The following is a 21391-nucleotide window of genomic DNA, read 5'->3' as shown; positions in this document are numbered from 1 at the left end:
TTTGTTGTCTTGGTATGGTCTGGAACTGTTGTTGTTACTCATTGGTTTTTTCGGTAAAGTCACGTATGTAGAAATACAATAAAGTTATATTAAAACAATGAACAATCACGACGTTTCGATCACAACGCAAGCGATCTTCATCAGGTGTCAAGAAAAAAATCACGGAGGTAAATACAACAAAAAGATGAGAGACGAGAATTCAACAAACCTGAAAAAACATTGTAGATTTGAAGCTTTCGTGACTGCAAGGATCCATACTATTTGGTTCTATTCGGTAAAGTCACGCAGGCAAAAAAAAAACCAAAACAACAAAAATCACGACGTTTCGGCGAAGGGACCAGACCGTCTCGAAGACCGCGCTGGAGCGAAACAGAGCCAAGCCCAGACCACGACCCCCAAGCTGTGTGAGAGGGATCAGGGTGCCCCGACAAAGGAATTAGCACAAAAATTAGCTGTTGTATTTACCTCCGTGATTTGTTCTTGACACCTGATGAAGATCGCTTGCGTTGTGATCGAAACGTCGTGATTGTTTTTTGTTTTAATATAATTTATTGTATTTCTACATACGTGACTTTACCGAAAAAAACAATGAGTAATTTTATGCAGTCACGAAAGCTTTAATACTGTTGTTGTCTGGGTGTGGTCTGGGATTGTTGTTGTTGTTGTTGTCTTGGTGTGGTCTGGGACTGTTGTTGTTGTTGTTGTTGTCTTGGTGCAGTCTGGGACTGTTGTTGTCTTGGTGTGGCCTGGGACCATTGTCGTTGTTGTTGTCTTGGTGTTGTCTGGGACTTGTTGTTGTAGTGTGGTCTGGGTGTTGTCTGGGACTTGTTGTTGTGGTGTGGTCTGGGTGTTGTCTGGGACTTGTTGTTGTAGTGTGGTCTGGGACTGTTGTTGTTGTTGTCTTGGTGGGGCCTGGGACTGTTGTTGTTGTCTTGGTGTTGTCTGGGACTTGTTGTTGTTGTTGTCTTGGTGTTGTCTGGGACTTGTTGTTGTGGTGTGGTCTGGGACCATTGTCGTTGTTGTTGTCTTGGTGTGGCCTGGGACTTGTTGTTGTAGTGTGGTCTGGGACTGTTGTTGTTGTTGTGCCGCCTTGCCCCAAGTCTGCACGTGGTGTTGTGTGGGACTGTTGTTGTTGTCTTGGTGTTGTCTGGGACTTGTTGTTGTAGTGTGGTCTGGGACTGTTGTTGTTGTGCTGCCTTGCCCCAAGTCTGCACGTGGTGTGGTCTGGGACTTGTTGTTGTTGTGCTGCCTTGCCCCAAGTCTGCACGTGGTGTGGTCTGGGACTTGTTGTTGTTGTGCTGCCTTGCCCCAAGTCTGCACGTGGTGTTGACAGATCGGCAGTAATTAATGTGCTCGTGCAATTTGTACTTCAATCCGTCAGTTTTATAAATTTATTTTTTGCAACTTGCTTGACCTTTTCTGTTTTGCACTCCTATGTGTTTTTTTTGTATCGTTTGCTGCTGTAACTTGCTGACCCACCCCAACTGGACATCATTTTGCAAAGAGCTTCATAGCTCATCAGATTCCTCCAGTCTATACAAATATTTCTATTCTGAAAAGATTCTGATTCTAATAATCCGGTAGCCGTGTGTGTTTGTGTACGACATCACATTTGTATAACTTTAGTTGCTCCGTGCCGCTATTTCATCAAATTATAAACTATTTAAAATTATAAACTATTTTTATTTTACCAGGTAAGGCCCACTGGGCTATATAGCTCTGTTTCCAGAAGCGACCTGGCTATCACAAATGACAGCTCAACCAAGTGGCTTATCGTCACGTGGAAATTTACAGCAGCCAAATGCTCTAAACGCGTGATGTTTATTCTAAATGTGGAGGGGAAAAAACGGAGAAACATTCACGCGACCCCGGGGAGAGAGAGAGAGAGAACACACAAAGGGCAAATGTACAGCAGGCATCAGGGCTAGAATCGAACCCACGAAATGCTGTGTACCAGGCGCGGTAGTTAGAATCTCGCCACCATTAACAGGCGTGGGCGGAACCGTCGTACCCATTACATGCTTTCCACCGAGACCTCTACTCCGTACAATGCGGTAGTCACAACGCGGTTCTTACAACGCGGTCGTTATCCTCGGCAGGCCGCTCTCCGTCACCGTGGGCCTCTCGAGCCGCACTCCGGCGTTCCTCCGCGTCGGCGTTGCGGTTCCCGTCGCCGGCTCCGTCTCCCGGCTCAGGGAGGCCCTCTCCTCCGAAGTCGACGTCCCCCGCACGCAGGTAGCCGGCACGCAACCCCTGACCCCGCCCCCCCCCCCCCCCCCCGCTGTCTCCCCGTTCCTGGTGAGTTGCTTGCGCCGGGCATCGTGGTCCGAGTTGCAGTCGAAACTGAACTGTAACATTATTTTTATTTCACCAGGTAAAGAGCAGTGTAGCTCTTGTTCATAAGCCGCCTGACTATCACAAATGATAGCTCAACGAAGTGGCTTCTTATCATCACTTGGCAATGTATCGCAGTCAAATACTCCAAACGCGTGGCGATGTTGATTCTTAATGTGGAGGGGAAAACCGGAGGACCCGGAGAAAAATCCACGCGACCACGGGGAGAACGTGGAAACTCCAAATATACAACAGGCGTCAGGGTCGCGATCGAACCCGCGACCTCCTGCATACCAGGCGAGGTAGTTAACATCTCGCCACCGCAGCATCCCATGCACCTGGCCGGGCACTAGCGTCGTGATGCTGTTGTCTCCCCCTCCCCCGCCGCCGGCAGCTCGTGCTGACGGAGCTCTACTCGGACGGATTCCACCGCTCGTTTGGGGACGACGAGGAGCTGGGGGTCATCCACGACACCGACTGCCTCTTCGCGTTCGAGGTCCCCTCCGATTGGTCCGGTGGGTGTGGTGCTCCACGGTGGGCGTGCCGCGTGCACACACAGCGGCGAGACGTTAACTACCTCGCCTGGCATACACGAGGTCGTGGGTTTGATCCTCACCCTGACGCCTGCTCGATATTTTGAGTCTTCAGTGTCTCTCTCTCTCTCTCTCTCCCCGTGGTCGCGTGGATTTTTTTTCTCCGGGTCCTCCGGTTTTTCCCACCACATTTAGAATCAACATCGCCACGCGTTTAGAGTAATTTGGCTGCTATTCATTTTGACACGCTAGAACGTGCCGGTGTAAATGACGCCGCTGTTGATTTCCGCGTTCAATCTCCGCAGGCAGCCACGGCAGCTCGGAAGACGCCTACGCCGGCGGGGGCGTCGCCGACGCGTTGGTCCTTCTCGTCTGCAACCGCTCGGGAGGTGGCACTAACGCGAGGAGGTGCCTCTCTCTCTCTCTCTCTCCACCCACAGCTCATCATCACTATCATCGTCGTCATCGTCACACAAATTAACCGCAACACCTTGCTGATCTCGTCAAAGCATAAACCGTCGGCACGCGAACTCCGGTGGTCATCCTCGCAGAAGCGGCTCCCCGGCTCGCCATCGAACAAAGACGGTGGTCACCGCATCGCGCGCTTTCCGATGCACTTCTGCGACCGGCAGGAACGCTCTTCCTTCCAATGTTAGGATAGCCACTGCAGCTACGCACTTTTTAAAATTATCATCTGGATTGACGAACTAATTTCTTTAGAACTCCTGTGTTTAGTTTGTTGCCCTTCCCCCCGCACCTCCGATTAGCACGGTTGGCTACGTACGGTGCGAAAGAAGTTCAACGTACAGTAAAAACCTTGGATTTGCGAGTAACTGGGTCTGCGAGTGTTTTGCAAGACGAGCAAAAATTAGTAATACATTTTAACTTGATAAACGAGCGAGGTCTTGCAATACGAGTAGTACGTACACGCTTTGTCTGCCGAGCGTGACGTGATCACAACTGAGCCGATGGTTCTTCTCTCTCTCTCGCTGCGGGATTGTGGGTAATCGTCTCCCATGCTCGGTCTCAGTCGGCGTGCCTCACCCGTATAGTCAACATTCGTGCGAGCGTTTACTGTTTACTATATTGCTGTGACCACGTGTGTGTGCGTGAAGATTTTTTTTTATTTTGTGTCCAAGTGTAGTGACTGTTCTTTAGTAACTGTACTGCAACAGTGGCCCCCATGAAGAAAAAATTTGAAAAGGAGGCAAAAGCAAGTGTCATTGGATAGGTTCCTTGTTCAAGTCGCACAAAAAGATTCCAGTGAGCCAACAGATGGCAGTGATTCCGTTAGTGACAGTGAAAGTCGTTCTACACAATAACCCTCCTCCTCTCCTCTCTCTCGTCTCCCTCACACGAGCCACGATTACATTTAATTAATTAATTTGATTGCTTTATATTAAATTTAAATAATACAATTTAAAAAAAGGTATTTTGTATTAATAATTTTTACATGAATATTTTTGGGTTGTGGAACGAATCATCTGAGTTTCCATGATTTCTTATGGGGAAATTCGCTTTGATATACGAGTGCTTTGGATTACAAACACGTTTCCGGAACGAATTATGCTCGCAATCCAAGGTTTCACTGTAAATCGTCAGTAGCGGCAGTATCAGCAGCAACGGTGGCAGCCATGAGCCATCCACTGTTGAACGAAGGCCTTCCCAAGCTGACTTGATTTGAAGCTTTCGTGACTGCAGGAATTACTCTTTGTTTTTTTCGGTAAAGTCACGTGTAAATAAGAAATAATAAAATAACATAGCGTACGACGTTTCAGTTGCAACACAAGCAGCCATCATCAGGTACAGAAGAGCTAAATTTACGAGAGAGGGGAAACACATAACATCAGATGTATATACAGACACCCAAGTTGGGGCAACTAACACAGATACAGCAGGGTACACAGAGAGAGAAGCATACCAGACAAACAGGGTTTAGCAAAATTTTGGAAACCATATAAAGCAACACAGCTGTCACCTTCTCTCACGTTCCTGAGAAGCACCAAGCCGCCTGGTCCACAAACACGAGCCTGAATTCAGCGCTCCATCTCCCCACGTGGATCGCAGTATAGCACCACAGAGCCTTGGGGAATGTTTTTGGCCCCAGTTCTGGCTGCCCTTCCCACTTACCTGCGGTCCCTCTCTCGCTCTCTGTGTGACCGTGAACGAAAACCGCGCACGTTAACAAATTCTGAATCGCACCGTTGCCGCTGCGGCACCTCTACGCTCTGCGCACGGTGCCCCTGCCCCCACCCCGTCTCGCCGTGCCCAGGTTCGGCCCCCCGTTCCTGGTGAGCTGCTTGCGCCGGGCGTCGTGGGCTGAGCTGCAGCGCTGCCTCGTGGGGGGAATGACCGCGCAGCTGCACGAGACGGCGCGGCCCCGCTGGCACGGGCCACCCCCGTTCCGTGCTTGCGTGGTGGTAGAGTCCGCCAAGAAGGGCTACCTCTCCCAGCAGGAGGACCGCCCGCTGGCTATGCCCATTGTGGACAAGTGGGTGTTGTCTGTGTGCGTGCGTGCGTATGGGGAGCAGCGGTGTTGCAGTTTAACGCGTGGTGGTGTTGCAGTTAGTGCGCTGCACCACGATAGCGTCCACCCGAGTTCGATTCCCGCTCACGGCCAACACCAGTGACGATTATCTGAACCGGTCATGGACCTTCCCTAGGTCGACTCAGCCTCAAATGAGATCACCACTGGGTAGGCAAAGGCTGTCGGGCGTGGTGTTGGCCACCCACTCCCTCATGTACTATGCCGGCCTTCATCGGTGCTCGCGAACGGCATTTGCCCCAAAAGTCGACTGAGGCTATATGCGGGATCTTTGTTGTGTGTAAGTGTGTACGTGTGCATGTGTGTGTGGTAAAGTGGGGGGACACAGGTGGTACATCTGCCTGTCATCTCAGTCAACCCATGCCACCGGGGTCTGTCCCGTGCCCTCCTGCCAGCGAGCCTTCAACACTTCACGGGGCCTCAAAGTGCACCTGGCCTGGCACAAGCGCCGTGGTGACGTCACCGCCACTTTAGTGGTGAATGGCTGTTGTTGTTGTGTGTGTGGGGAGTAGTAGTGTGATGGTTAGCACGTTGCGCTGCGAACCCAAAGACCCAAGTTCAATTCCCACTCACGGCCAACATCGGTGACGAATATCTGAACCCGTCCTGGGCCTCCCCTAGGTCGACTCGGCCCCAAATGAGTACCTGGTGCGGTGTGTATCGCACTGGGCGGGGGCGCGCGATGCTGGTCACCCACCCTCTCGTGCGCCGTGTCGGCCTTCATAGGCGCTACTCCATTAGCAGCACTTGCCCCCGCAAGTCTGTGAAAATGCTATACGGGGGGGACCTTTGTCTTTGTTTCCTCAAGAGCGCTGAAATCGTGCAAGAGAGGCGAACCGGCGCACATCAAGCTCCTCCTGGAGTGGGACAACGAGACCAAGCATTGGTGAGCCCTCCCTGCCGTGCGACGTCTCTGCAAAGGAGCGGTGCCCACTAGGAGCTATCCGAATCGGAGATATCCGTTCACACTGCAGGAATCCGACGAGCTGTTCAAAGCTCTCTGGTTCTTTCGGTAAAGTCACGTGGGTGGAAATAAAATCAAATAAATCGCGACGTTTCGAACGCAACACAAGCGCCCGTCTTCAGGTGAAAATCGCTGTAGACATCGTGCTGCTCGTAGTAGACATCGTGCTGCTCACAGTAGACATCGTGCTGCTCGCAGTAGACATCGTGCTGCTCGCAGTAGACATCGTGCTGCTCGCAGTAGACATCGTGCTGCTCGCAGTAGACATCGTGCTGCTCGCAGTAGACATCGTGCTGCTCGCAGTAGACATCGTGCTGCTCACAGTAGACATCGTGCTGCTCGCTGTAGACATCGTGCTGCTCGCAGTAGACATCGTGCTGCTCACAGCAGACATCGTGCTGCTCGCTGTAGACATCGTGCTGCTCACAGTAGACATCGTGCTGCTCGCAGTAGACATCGTGCTGCTCGCAGTAGACATCGTGCTGCTCGCAGTAGACATCGTGCTGCTCGCAGTAGACATCGTGCTGCTCGCAGTAGACATCGTGCTGCTCGCTGTAGACATCGTGCTGCTCGCAGTAGACATCGTGCTGCTCACAGCAGACATCGTGCTGCTCGCTGTAGACATCGTGCTGCTCACAGTAGACATCGTGCTGCTCACAGTAGACATCGTGCTGCTCGCTGTAGACATCGTGCTGCTCACAGTAGACATCGTGCTGCTCGCAGTAGACATCGTGCTGCTCGCAGTAGACATCGTGCTGCTCGCAGTAGACATCGTGCTGCTCGCTGTAGACATCGTGCTGCTCGCAGTAGACATCGTGCTGCTCGCTGTAGACATCGTGCTGCTCGCAGTAGACATCGTGCTGCTCGCAGTAGACATCGTGCTGCTCGCAGTAGACATCGTGCTGCTCGCAGTAGACATCGTGCTGCTCGCTGTAGACATCGTGCTGCTCGCAGCAGACATCGTGCTGCTCGCAGTAGACATCGTGCTGCTCACAGCAGACATCGTGCTGCTCACAGCAGACATCGTGCTGCTCGCAGTAGACATCGTGCTGCTCGCAGTAGACATCGTGCTGCTCGCAGTAGACATCGTGCTGCTCGCAGTAGACATCGTGCTGCTCGCAGTAGACATCGTGCTGCTCGCAGTAGACATCGTGCTGCTCGCAGTAGACATCGTGCTGCTCGCTGTAGACATCGTGCTGCTCGCAGTAGACATCGTGCTGCTCACAGCAGACATCGTGCTGCTCGCAGTAGACATCGTGCTGCTCGCAGTAGACATCGTGCTGCTCGTAGTAGACATCGTGCTGCTCGCAGTAGACATCGTGCTGCTCGCTGTAGACATCGTGCTGCTTGCTGTAGACATCGTGCTGCTCGCTGTAGACATCGTGCTGCTCGCAGTAGACATCGTGCTGCTCGTAGTAGACATCGTGCTGCTCGTAGTAGACATCGTGCTGCTCGCTGTAGACATCGTGCTGCGAGCAGCAGACATCGTGCTGCTCGCAGTAGACATCGTGCTGCTCGCAGTAGACATCGTGCTGCTCACAGTAGACATCGTGCTGCTCGCAGTAGACATCGTGCTGCTTGCAGTAGACATCGTGCTGCGAGCAGCAGACATCGTGCTGCTCACAGCAGACATCGTGCTGCTCGCAGTAGACATCGTGCTGCTCGCAGTAGACATCGTGCTGCTCACAGTAGACATCGTGCTGCTCGCAGTAGACATCGTGCTGCTCACAGTAGACATCGTGCTGCTCGCTGTAGACATCGTGCTGCTCGCAGTAGACATCGTGCTGCTCGCAGTAGACATCGCAGCTGTCGCGAGCAGCACTTGAAGAAGGGCGCTTGTGTTGCGTTCGAAACGTCGTGATTTGATTTTATTTCTACCCACGTGACTTTACCGAAAGAACCAAAGAGTATGGATTCCTGCGGTCACGAAAGCTTCAAATCAAGATTGAGCTGTTCAAAGCTCTTCTTCACAGGTGCCCAGCAGAGCCAGGGCAGGGCTCGGCGAACCCGCGGCCGCGGAGGCTCATGCGGTGGCTCTTTGAGGACTGCTTCGTGACGTTGTTTATTAAGGGCCCACCGTCTCGTATCCACCGCTCGCATTGCGGCTCTTGGAACACTGGGTTGTTGTCGTTGTTTTACCAAATTCTTAACAAAATTGGCTCTTGATGTTATTTTGGTTGCCAACCACTGCGCTTGAATCTGAGTGCTTGGGTCTCTGTGTAAGTCTGTGGGTCTCTGTGTGAGTCTTTGGATCCGTGTGAGCCCGAGTCTGTATAAGCCCGAGTCTGTATAAGGGTCTCTCTGAGCGAGTCTGCGGGTCTCTATGCCGCGAGTCTATAGGACACCTAGACTGTGTGTACGCCTGCACTGCTGAAAATGCGTGTGCCTGGTACTGACCACCCCGCCCTCTCGTGTTGCCGTGCCGGCCTTCATTCGCAGGTCCTGCTCGCTCGAGTACGTTGAGGCTATACAGGGGGCGTCTTTGTCTTTACATGTGTAGTGTCTCACAGCTGCTACTCGCTAACAGCACGCGGGGGGGGGGTGGGATCTTTGGCTTTAGGCTGATCGGGAATCCGCAGGAGGAGAGCGTCACGGAGGCAGCCAGCGTTCAGGACCAGAAGCTCCTTCACCAGCAGCCACTCACCTGCAACCTGTCCGAGTGCTTCCAGCTCTACACGAAGGAGGAGCAGGTAGCCACCGCCACCACCACCACCAAGCTAGAGATACATACACAATTAGAGCACATTAACACCGCTGATCCCCTTCGTTGGCTGTCCTCAGCTGGCGCCTGAAGATGCATGGAGGTGTCCCTACTGCAAGCAGCTGCAGCAAGGGACTGTGAAGCTGAGTCTGTGGACGCTGCCTGACATCCTGATCATCCACCTCAAGAGATTCTGCCAGGTTACTGCTGACGGTCTCATGCGAGACTCCAGGAGACCGGGTCTCAGGGGCTACACACACACACACACTCACCCACACACTCACCCTCTTACCAACTCACACACTCGCTCGCTCACCCACTCGCTCACCCACACGCTCACCCACACGCTCACCGACTCGCTCACCCACACGCTCACCCACTCGCTCACCCACACGCTCACCCACTCGCTCACCCAAACGCTCCTCACCCACCCGCTGTCCCCCCCCCACCCCCGTCTCTCTCCCTGCTACCCCAGGTGGGCGAGCGGCGCACCAAGCTGTCGTCCCTGGTGCGCTTCCCGCTGACGGCGCTCGACATGACGCCGCACGTGGTGCGCCGCTCGCAGAGCACGTGGACGCTGCTCTCTCACTGGTCGCCGTGGAGACGACCCCGCGGCCTCGGGGCCGACCCCGACGACCTCCGTTACGACCTCTACGCCGTGTGCAATCACAACGGCCGGCTGCTGCAGTCGGGACACTACACGGGTACGTGGGCATCCGTTCAGATTCTCATCATGTGTCTTTGTATTGTGCGTCGTGCGGGCCTTACTTGCTCAAGTAAATAGTTGAATTTTGGGCGAGTGGATTTTTTTCTCCGGGTCCTCTGGGTTTTTAGAGACGTGCTCCGATATTATTTTGATAATTGGGCTGCTATAAATTTCCACGTCATGATAAGCCACTTTAGTTTAACACGTAGGCTTTCGCGACCAATATTATTCATAATAAAGGTTTTTGGGTTAGATCGCGTTTATTTATAAATGTGTCGTAACCCTCCACCACCCGACACGGCCAATCAGCAAAAAAAGTGTCACGTTGACAAAAGACAAATAATTCACTACTTTAGCCCACCGGTGTGTTGAAGAGTGAATCCACATTTACAGTTTGAGTACGACGTTTCGCTGGTAAATACTTCCAGCATCATCGGGCAATTCGCCAGAATGGTAAAGCCCTCGCTTGCTCCCGGTTTTATATAGAGCAGCAGGGTGACGTCATCACTTAACTCATATCAGGTGCAGTGATTAGAGGCGGAGGGAGGGGGGTATTGTACGTTTGGTATTACCTTTGAATCTCTGCACCTTTTGAGGAATGCCAGTGAAGATATCAATTTCATCCGCTGGCAAATTGCCCGATGATGCTGGATGTATTTACCAGCGAAACGTCGTACTCAAACTGTAAATATGGATTCACTCTTCAACACACCGGTGGGCTAAAGTAGTGAATTATTTGTCTTTTGTCAACGTGACACTTTTTTTGCTGATTGGCCGTGTCGGGTGGTGGAGGGTTACGACACATTTATAAATAAATGCGATCTAACCCAAAAACCTTTATTATGAATAAGCCACTTTGTTGAGCCATCATTAGTGGCCAGGTCGCTTCTAAAACAATAAGTTAATACCTCAGTGGGCTTTACCTGGTAAGATAAACAATAATTTTGTTTTATTTGTAATTGTATTACCTTTTTCTATACTTTGCACTCTTAGTGTGTTTTTGTATTGTTGTCACATTCTGACCCCGTGCCCCTCTTGGAGATCTGTGAAAAAGAGCTTCATAGCTCGTGGGATTCCTCCAGGAAGAATCCATATTCAGATTTTGGTACATGACCCTCTCCTCCACCCCCCCTACCACCCCGCCCCTCCCTCGTAGCCTTCTGCAAGAACTCGCTGGATGGCCAGTGGTACTGCTTTGACGACAGCTCGGTCGAGGCGGTGGAGGAGGAGAGGGTGTGCACACGCGCGGCCTACATCCTCTTCTACCAGAGACGCAGCGCCATCCCGGCGTGGTCGGCCAGCAGCTCCCACGCCGGTACCGGCGCAGGGTTCGCGAGGGTGGTCACGGGGGGTCATGCGGGGCCACGCAGGGCGCACTGTGTGTGTGTACGTCTGCGTACGTCTGGGTGTGTGTGTGTGTAGGGAGCGGCAGCGTAGTCGTTAGCGCGCCGCACCACGAACATGGCGACCCGGGTTCAGCTCCCGCTCACGGCCAACACCGGTGACGATTATCAGAACCGATCCTGGGCCTAACCCTAGGTCGACTCGGCCTCAAATGGGTAGCTGGTGTGGTGAGTAAACATCGCCACTAGGGAGATAAAGGCGGCCGGGCGTGGTGTTGGCCATCCACCCCCTCGTGTGCCGTGCCGGCCTTCACAGGTGCTCACTAACAGAACTTTCCCCGAAAGTCTGTTAAGGCTACACGGGGGGGGATCTTTGTTTTGTGTGAGAGAGAGAGAGAGAGAGTGTCTTGAGACTCGGTACCAGGAGGCCGTGGTTGACTTGCGTGTCTCCGTCTTCCCGCGTGCGTGCGTGTCCACGCAGGCTCCACGTGCTCCTCCCTGTCGGAGCACTGGGTGAACCGCCTGCCCGGCCTGGAGCGCAGGCCCAGCCTCGTGTCCAAGGCCTCGACGAGCGGAACGTCTCCCGCGTCGCCGCACGACTCGCCCTCCACCTCGCACGACCCGCTGCCCACCACGGACGAAGATGGCGCCAGCCCCTTCATCGGTATGTGCCCGTCTTCTGGGTTTTTACCGTTGCTTCCTGTCTCCCAGAATCCCCTGCTGCGGAATCCCACGGTGCGTTGCCGCTCGCTGTCACGTTGCCTTACTTGCCGTGCGCTCCCATGATGCATTTCTGTATTTTGCCGTCTGGAGCGCTCTTCCTTTCGATCCCAGGAAGCCACTGGAGCTATGCACTTTCTGAACATCGTCTATGTTTTACTGCTGCTTGTTGTTGTTGTGTTTAGTTTGTTGGCCCCCCCCACACACCTCCGATTCGAGGGGTTGGCTACGTACGGTGCGAAAGAAGTTCAACATACGTACAGTACATACATGCATACACACGAAGATGACTGCCCCCTACTTCCACGCTCACGACGCTTACGGTTTCCGGTGACGGCTCTCCCGTTGACGCCCCCCCTCCCCTGCTACCCCCCCCCTCCCCCCCCCCGCAGGTGGCTTCTCGTCACGGCCGTTCACCCGCGGGGTCCAGTCCACGGCTCCGTCGTCTCCCTTCTCCGCCAACGGGCGGCGTCCCCACAACAACTCCTGCGCCCTGCCCCCCTTTTCGGCCTCCTCCTCGCCGGCCGCCTCCTTCCCCTCCGTCAGGGCTCGCCCGGCCTCCATGCCGGCCTCCCTCCCGGCCACGCTGCCCCGCAAGGCCGACCCCTCCCTCGGCCCGGCCGGGCCCTCCGCGACGGCCGCGGCCGGGGCGGCGGCGTCTTCGCGTCACGGCCTGCCCAGAGCTCGAAGCGTCAGCCGAGACGCCCCCCCCTCCTCCTCCTCCGCCACCTCCTCCTTGCTCGTCCAGCAGCAGCAGCAGCACCGGCGGCAGCAGCAGCAGCAGCAGCACGGCTCGGATCGGCGCTCCTGGAGCGGCGCGGCAACGGCGGCCATCCCAGAATCCTCCTCGTCGACCGCCGCCCCCTCCCGCGGCCGCCCCTCCTCCTCCTCTTCCTCCACCTCCGTGGCGCCGCCGCCGCCCGGCGACCTGCGCCGGCGGCCGGCCGGCGGCGGCGCGGCAGCGGCGCTGAGGAGGACGTCGACTCTCCCTCGATCGTCGGACGCGGCGTCGGCGTCGCCCGCCCGGCTGCCGGCGTCGTTGGATGTCGCGGGGTCGCTGCAGAGGCAGAGGAGGGCGGCTTCGGCGCAGCGGTCGTCTTCGGCGAGCCGCTCGTCGCTCTCGTCGTCGTCCGGCCGGCCGCCGGGGCCCGAGAGGCGCGGGACGGCGGCCGGGGTGGTTGCCGCCGCCTCCTCGCCTCGCCGGCGAGCCAGGGCTGCCGCCAGGACGGACGCCGGCGCCGATTCCGCACACGTCGGCAAACCGGACAGGGGCGGCTTCGGCCATGCCTCCGCCGCCTCCGCCGCCGCCAAACCCACGGGCGTCAACGTCGTCGCGGCCGCTTCCGCCAAATCTGAGCGATCCGCGGCTTCTGCCAAATCGGACGGCGTTGCCGCCGCTGCTAAATCGGAGAAGCCGGCTCCTTCCGCCGCCACCAACGCTGCCGCCAAATCGGATGCCGCCGCAGCGAAGCGGAAGCCCGAGGGGCGCCTGTCTCTGTTCCGGGCGGCGCTGATGCGGAGGGACGTGACCCAGCGGCCGGCCGGAGGCGCCGGCGCCGTCCCGGCTGCCGGTGCGGCCGGGACGGCGAGCGGCGGCGGTCGAGGACAGACGCCGAAGCGATCGCCGACGCGGGCGTCTTCCGCTTCGGCTTCATCCGCTCCTCCCGCTTCTACCGCGGCCGTGACGACGCAGAAGAGAAGCGCGGCGGCGGCGGCGCTGCAGCAGCAGCAGCAGGGGCAGCAGCAGGGGCAGCAGCAGCAGCAGCAGCAGGGGAAGAAGGCGGCGAACGTTCGAAGCGGCGCGTCCGGAAAAGCGAAGCAAGTTGCGGCGGTCGCCCCCGTTGCGCCGAAAGCGGAGGAGAGGTCAAAGGGCAGGAAGAAAGATGCGGCGACTAAGCCGGTCGCGGCGCCAGCGGCCGCTGTCGCACCTTCTGCCGGCACCGCCGGCGGGCAGCCCGGCGGCGTGCCGTACGGAACGTGGTTGGCGAGGAGCAAGAGGGAGGTCCCCGAGTCCAGTTTGTGAAGTTCTGGCGGCCGCCGCCGCCGCTGCCGCTGCCGCCGCTGCGTTCCTTTGTACGGCGGTTTTTAAAGAAAGTATTTATTATGATTAGTAATAATGATGATATGATTGCTGCCGTCAGCGATGCGACGCCGTTTTAACGTTTACCCCTCTTTATAACCTTCTACTGTGTACTTTATTTAAATGTTTGATTATTATCTTGTTATATAAACACTATACGTTAGGGCTGAAAAGTTACCACCCTGAAACCCATCACGACCCCCTCCCTCCCACCCTCCCTCCCACTGGTTACTTGGCCCACACCACATCCTGCCACGCTTTCATCTGAAGCTCCCAAGTTGCTTACCCCATCCCCCTGCTATTATATTCTGAAGCTCCCACGTTGCTTGCCCTGTCCTATTATATTCCAAGACCCCCACGTTGCTTAACCTTGTCGCTGCCTTGAAATCCCTGGCATCCTCCGCATGCACTTGTACTACAAAAGAAGGGCCAGGCACTTCCCCGTTTGTCGTGGTGGTGGCCATCGGCGGCTTCGGTGAGTTTTAACGTTGCCGCTGTAACAGTCGCTCGCGGCGTGCACTCTCGCAGGCCAAACTGGCACTGGGCAATACTTGAGCGGGCGTGTAGCGGCTTTTGACGATGACGACGACGGCTGTAGCGCCGATAGGTCGCGGTAGAGTCTGGGCGAGGCGGAGTTGAAGTTGCTGCCGATCGTTAGTTTGTTCCGTTGGTAAGGGAGGTCGTTAATTTATTGTCGCTTTTAAACTTTTATCGATCCGAATTGTCGATTTTATTTGAGAACTTTTGTGGCAATCGCTCGACGCGAGGACTCGCCTGATTGGTTGGCGCCAATCAGGTCATACGATTGGTCACGTCACACCCCATCACATACAACGTATCTTATATATAGATGTAAATATTAGGGTGCCACCCAGCATGCAGCACATGGGGACAGAGAGGTCTCAGACTGTTTGGGGTTTCCCCCTCCTTTCCACGTCGTTACTTTCTCTGCACAAGTCAAGAGCTGAGAACCTCCTTGGACTCTCGGTTCCTCGCCACGGCCACTCCGCGTCTCCCCCCTCCCTCCTCCTCCACTCCGCGTCTATGCCTCCACACCGTGACTCTGTGTGTGTCGAGTGGCACCCTACTACTCGCCTCCTTACTGACTCACCTACTCACTCAACTACTTACCTACTCACCTGCTCACCCACACACCTGTTCACTCAACTCCTTGCTCAGGGTCCACATCTCCTCTTCTCTGTCTCTACTCTGTGATTCTAATCAGTGGCACCCTACTACTCACCTCCTTACTGACTCAACTACTCACTCAACTACTTACCTACTCACCTGCTCACCCACACACCTGTCCACTCAACTCCTCGCTCAAGGTCCACATCTCCTCTTCTCTGCGTCTGTGTCTGTACTCTGTGATTCTAATCAGTGGCACCCAACTACCCACCAACTAACTCAACTACCCACTCACTCGCTCACCTACTCACACACCCACTCACTCACCTACTTACTCACACACCCACCTACTCACTCACCCACTCAGGGTCCACATCTTCTTCTCTGCGTTTGTGCCTCTACTCTGTGACTCTTGAGTATCGACCGTGATCCATCGGTCAGCTCCGCCGTGCACCCAGGAAACACCATGGCATCTCCTCTGAGCTCGACAGTCACTTCGCTTTAACAGCAAACGGATACAACCGGGCGCCGTGACCTTGAAAATAACAAACTTGAACTATGGGGTGGCACCCTAATTTAAACAAAGAAATGTAAAACCCCAAACAGCCCAGACGAAGACCCCCTACCGCACCATTTCGGTCATCTGACTCATCTATCCGGAGTTCACCACTTCGGTGTGGGTGAGTTGATGAAGCCGACGACAACAATCGGTTCGGTAATTGCTCACCGTGGGAGTTCATTTCCAAGTCTCCAGACTTGGATTGCTGTGCGAGTCACTGACCCGCAGTGCGTTCGACACGCACGTGCGTGTGTCTGTGTTTTTGTAATGGGGAGCGAATCCGGCGACCCGAGTTCGATTCCCGCTCACGGCCACCACCAACACCGGTGACAACTCTCTGAACCGGTCCTGGACCCTCCCCTCGGTCCACTCGGTACCTGGTGCGGTGTGTGGGAGACAAATGCGGCCGGGCGTGATGCTGGCCACCGACCCCCTCGTGTGCCGTGCCGGCCTTCATAGGCGCTCGCTAACAGCGCTTGCCCCAGCAGTCTGTCAAGACTGTACAGGGGATCTTTGTCTGTAAGGGTGCAACTGTGAGGACCTGTCGGGGGTTCATGCTGAGGTCACGACTGAGGTCACGACTGTCGATGCCTTTCAGTGGAATTGGCCAAAACTATTGCGGCCAAACTTAGGTAGCACCGACAATGTCGCAGGCGGGTTACAGCCTCAGTAACGCACGGGATGACGGTTCTGTATGGGATTATCTTGTACGGAGGGTTCTGTATCGAATGAGATGCGGGTTCTGTATGGGATGATCTTGCACGGAGGGTTCTGTGTCGGATGAGACGAGGGTTCTGTATCGGATGATCTTGTACGGAGGGTTCTGAATAATATTTTACACAGCAAACCGTAAGTTCAGAGTAATCCAAGCCATCCTATTAACTTAAAAATGTAACTCGCTGAGTGATTATATACGAGCTCTACTAACGTTCCTTTGTACACTAGAAGGCAAAAAAAATCACCTGTACAAGGCTTTATTTATTAACTTGAAACTTATCGGGGCATTATAAAAGACACTTAGCAATGCAATTTTTGCTCGTGGCGAACTCCTCAACCCCCTTGTAGAGTTTAATCTTTACTCCGGCTTCTGCTGCTGCTGCGCGAGACGGTTTAAGCAGACAACAGAGTGTACCAGTACCCCAAGTGAAGGCACTTAAGAAAACCGTTGTAAAAGCTATTTTTTTAAATGTTCCACTTTTATTGTCTAAGGCACCGAACACACCGGACCCAGTATCCGCTCTGAACACGCGTTCGGTTCGTCGGTGCCGCGAGCCATCCGTCTCTCACCTGCGCGACGGTAGCGTTGAGGTGTCACCCGCGGAGTGAGAGGCCGGGAGAATGATGCACGGTTACAAATTCACGTGCGCCGAGTGCTCTCGTTGAACGCGCCGCTGCCGCTCGTAGTCGTCGTCGTGGATGCGGCCCTGAAAAGCGAAAAACGCAAAACTCTTTCCCCCATGACCGATGTCACGACGATCAACTGCGGCGAGATTCGATGCCACTACGACTACGCCGCACGCCGCGGAGTGAGATGGCGAAGGGCAACAGGCAACCGAGGGTTCGCCGTCACCGCGTTACTGCCGTGTATCACTCCTCGTGACCGTGTCGCTGCACCGCTCGGCAGCGCGGCTCGAGAGAGCAGTTCGGCGTCGACCGCTCAGAAACCGCGTTGTAACGGTGCTCGCGTTCTGTGTTGTATCGTGGGGAGCGCGCTCTGTGTTGTAACAGGCACGTTCGGCGTTACGGCGGGAGCGGTGCGAACGCCGCGGCGTGGTCAGCGAGGACTCGCCGCGTGCGGTTAAAACAAATGCAGGGTGGGCCATAGGTCAGGACACCGTAGGGTTATTTAATTTGTGACTCTGGCATTAAAATGTTCGAATTGTTTATTCTTTTAAGTTATTTTTTTTAATGTATTATCGCTATTAATATCTAATTGCTCCTCTTCCTTTTCAGATGACATTTAAAAATGGAAGGAAAAATGGACTCGGGACGACCGAGTCCAATTGGCTGTTCTCGTTTTGCTTAAGTGGGCAGCTGTAATCTGTAGACAAAAAGTTGTGAATTCACATGAAAGGAGAACGTTAATGGGAGTCAGTTTGAACATTTGTTTTTAATGAATGAAATAACCCTCCATGTGTGATTTGTTAAAATAAACACAAGGACGATGATGACGACGACGACGACCACGTGTCCTGACTGTTGGGCCGCCCTGTACCATTCTTTGTGTGTCGGCGAGATGAGGAATCCGCGGATCGCTCTCCCAGAGCAGCGCAAGAAGGGCCCGCGGAAGGGGATATCACAGAACCGCATCTGAGAGCCGCTCTCGAGTTACCCTCTGCTGCTGCACACAGCAGCAGCAGCGTGATGAGTGGTGGTGGAGGGAGCACTTCCTCACGCGCCCCCATCCAGAATTATTCAGGCTGTGTGGAAATCCGTTGAGCTATAAAGCTTTGTTTTGTTCACAAGTGTCCAGTAAGAGGGCACGGGGTCAGCGGGCACGGGGTCACTGTGCTCCTCGCGTGACGGTCTCGCCGGTGTTGTCACGATCCTCGTCGCCAAATAGAAACTGTTGCCAAATTAAGTGCGGAACTAAATTCTCTCTTTGTATTGTTCATGGCGGGGTGGGGATTTGTTTTATTTTATTTGGTGCAATCGTTGGTGACCGGAGCGATTTCGCCGAGCAATTTCGCAATTGAGTGGCTGGGGCTTTCCGAGAGACTGCGGCACCGTCTGCTTGACGACTTTCACTCGTCCAACGTCCACCCCCCTCGCCCTCTCGCCACCCCCACGGCGTTGCCGCAGCACGCGGCCCCGTGAACGCCCCTGGTCTCGAAGGAGCTCCGCACAGGAGTTCAATCAAGTCGGGACCACCCGATGAAATCGCCGTGTCGGCGCTCTGCCCACATGTGGAGGAAGTTAGAGAGTGGCCGTGACTTTCGCCCGTGGGGGCAATGCCGTCGCCCCCACACACACGGTTTTGTATATCGAGGTGTCTGTTGCATCTTCGGGTTCATTCTTCCACAGGTTCGTCACTGCATCGAATCGTTGGCAAAAGCAATCCGTGGATCGAGTGATCCTATTGGTTAGTGCAGTGTCGTGTGCAATGCCTCCCCCTGTTTTCGATTGGCCAAACGAATAGCTGCGTCATCGGTGATTCGCTCGCAGTCCGCTACTATCGCGTTACAGGGCCCGTCAGGGTGGCTAGGAGATGTTATCTACCTCACCTGGTATGAAGGAGGTCGTCGGTTCGATCCCGACAATGACGACGCCTGCTGTATATATTGAGTCTCCGTGTCTCTCATCATCACGGTGGCTAGGAGATGTTTACTCCCTCGCCTGGTGTACAGCAAGTCGTGGGTTTGATCCCGACCCTGACGACGCCTGCTGATTATTTTGGAGTTTGCGTTTCTCTTTCTCATCATCATCGCGGTGGCCCTGCCCGAAAACCCTAAAGGTCAACGCTAGCTCCTAGTCGCTCATCATCATCACCGTCATCCATGGGCATATCGCCCGTCATTTCTTATTTCCACTTTTCCTTTCTGCCTTGTGCCAATCTACTCAAATTCGTGGCCACCGGCTTTCTGGCACTGATCTCTTCTGATGTCGCCGCGAGGCCATTCTCGGTGAGGTCTTCCTCCGCACAACACCGCCAGCCCCACTCGGAGTCTCCCCTCTTGTTGCTCATCCTGCAGCCAGCGGTCAGTGGCAGTCCCTCATGCGAACCACCAAAACCGAGCCCAGAGCCCAAACCCCAAACTATAGCGTCGTGCGAATTTTATTGTTTTATCTTTTTATTATTTTATTGTTTCCCTTCTACGTGACATTACCGAAATAACCAAGAATATGAATCCCTGCAGTCACGAAAGCTTTAAATCAAAATTTAACCGCCTCTACGGGGAGGGTTTCCACATAACGTTGAGATCCTTCAACAAACTCCGGGATAAGAAGGCTCAGCTGATCGAGTCTCAGCTTTCTGAAGAGATGCCGCGACTCTGGGGTAATACCAATCGCATTTACACTGACCTCTGCTGCTGTAACTTCTAATGTGAAACAAATTCTTTCTAGAACTAGCTTAGCTCTTATCTCAGGGAAAATTAGACTTATACGCACCGAACTAGATCAGTTAGACAAGACACTCTACAAATCACACGTATTATTGACGGCAACAATGTCCACATCGGATTGGGAACATGTAGACAATATGACTGCCTCTTCAGCTGCCACTATGTCGACCAAATGTAAGGATAACCTGATTTCCAAATTTAACCTCTCAAACAAAAGACCGGACCCACACACCAAAAAGCTAGACGTTAACAAAGTCATAATTAATCGCAGCAACTTCTATTTTCGATGGTCTGAAATCCGTTTTAGCTAAAGGGCTAAACTTTGCAGTCACACCTAAACACATACCAGTTAATGATATCATTGCCCAAGTAGACGTGGCTCTCAAGGGCATGGGTCACATCGCTGCAGACGTAGCAAGATCTGAAATCGCTGCAACCCTTAAAAACGCTAAGATGCCAGCTAGCAACCTCAGCAAAGATGAGCGTTTTGAATTATATAAATTTAAAAAGAGGGATGACATTGTCATCCTCTCAGCCGACAAGGGCAATGCCACTGTCATCATGGATAAAATAGAATATCACAACAAAATTCAAGAATTACTCAACGATGGCAATTATACAAAAATAAAAAGAGATCCCACCAACAGCCTCGTCATAAAAACCAACATTCATTTCTGATTCAACCGCATTAATTGATCAAACCAAACAGTTCTCGTTGAAATCTTCTGCTGCCAGGCCACCAAGATTATACGGCTTACCAAAAATACATAAAGAAGATACACCCCTTCGCCCCATCGTCTCTACTATCAACTCCCCCACCTACAAACTGGCTCGTTTTCTGTCTGAAATCCTGCGGCCTTTCACTGGAAAAACCACCTCTGCGGTACAAAATTCTACTCACCTGGTATCGACAATCAAGGGTATTTCCCTGTCCCCAGACGACCTGCTTGTCAGTTTTGATGTAGTTTCCTTATTCACCAAAGTTCCTGTACCTGAGACCATCGCAATCATTGAAGACTTGGTTCATCAAGAACTTTTGATACTGGCACAACAAGGTCCCATTTCTAACTCATAACCCTGAATCCTCGCCATAACTTCTAAATCTAAACCTTAACCCTCGCTCCTAACCCCTAACACCAAGGCCTCACCTAAACCCGAACCCTTGCTCCTAACTCTAAACTCGTACCATGAACCCTACACCTCACATTAAACCGCTAACCTTCACCATGAACCCTGACCCTCAACGCATGAACTCCGAACACCTCACCATGAACCCTACACCTCACATTATACTCCTAACCTTCACCCTAAACCCTGACCCTCAACGCATGAACCCCGAACACCTCACCCTAAACCCTGACCCTCGACGCATAAGCCCCGAACACCTCACCATGAATGAGAATAAAATAATAAATTGATAAAATAAAATAACACAATAAAATTCTCACGACGTTTCGGCCACAACACAAGCGGCCTTCATCAGGTGAAGCGACGAGACTGTCTGGAGGACAGCGCTGGAGCGAACAAAGCCACGCTCAGATCGCGACCTTTAAGCTGTGTGAGAAGAAACAAAGCGCCTTGACAAAGGAATTAGCATAGAATTTAGCATTGAAATAGCTGAGTGATTAGCTTGTGACTGGTCACAGAAATGGCTATGTTAAAGTCAAAGCATACACATTCCCTCGACATTTAGAATCAACGTCGCGTTTAGAGT

General features: G+C 53.7%; 1 protein-coding gene across 1 annotated transcript in view; it reads left to right on the top strand.

Moving 5' to 3' along the window:
* The window catches only part of LOC116955163 (uncharacterized), a 32544-nt gene extending 14350 nt beyond the window's left edge, over nucleotides 1–18194 (top strand). Inside the window, exons 7-17 of the mRNA XM_032976173.2 lie at nucleotides 2100–2235; nucleotides 2729–2849; nucleotides 3173–3275; nucleotides 5140–5358; nucleotides 6221–6298; nucleotides 8937–9066; nucleotides 9158–9277; nucleotides 9553–9781; nucleotides 10940–11098; nucleotides 11608–11790; nucleotides 12239–18194. Of these exons, the coding sequence (XP_032832064.1) occupies nucleotides 2100–2235; nucleotides 2729–2849; nucleotides 3173–3275; nucleotides 5140–5358; nucleotides 6221–6298; nucleotides 8937–9066; nucleotides 9158–9277; nucleotides 9553–9781; nucleotides 10940–11098; nucleotides 11608–11790; nucleotides 12239–13869 (3109 nt within the window). The 3' untranslated portion in view covers nucleotides 13870–18194. The remainder of the gene's footprint in view (nucleotides 1–2099; nucleotides 2236–2728; nucleotides 2850–3172; nucleotides 3276–5139; nucleotides 5359–6220; nucleotides 6299–8936; nucleotides 9067–9157; nucleotides 9278–9552; nucleotides 9782–10939; nucleotides 11099–11607; nucleotides 11791–12238) is intronic.
* The last annotated feature ends 3197 nt before the right edge of the window (nucleotides 18195–21391 follow it).

The sequence above is a fragment of the Petromyzon marinus genome, chromosome 58 (assembly GCF_048934315.1).
Source record: "Petromyzon marinus isolate PM22_M1 ecotype Great Lakes invasive population chromosome 58, UKy_Petmar_22M1.pri1.0, whole genome shotgun sequence".
In the NCBI taxonomy this organism is placed as follows: domain Eukaryota; kingdom Metazoa; phylum Chordata; class Hyperoartia; order Petromyzontiformes; family Petromyzontidae; genus Petromyzon; species Petromyzon marinus.
Note: the sequence above shows the minus strand (reverse complement) of the source record. Positions and strands in the feature narration are given on the sequence as shown.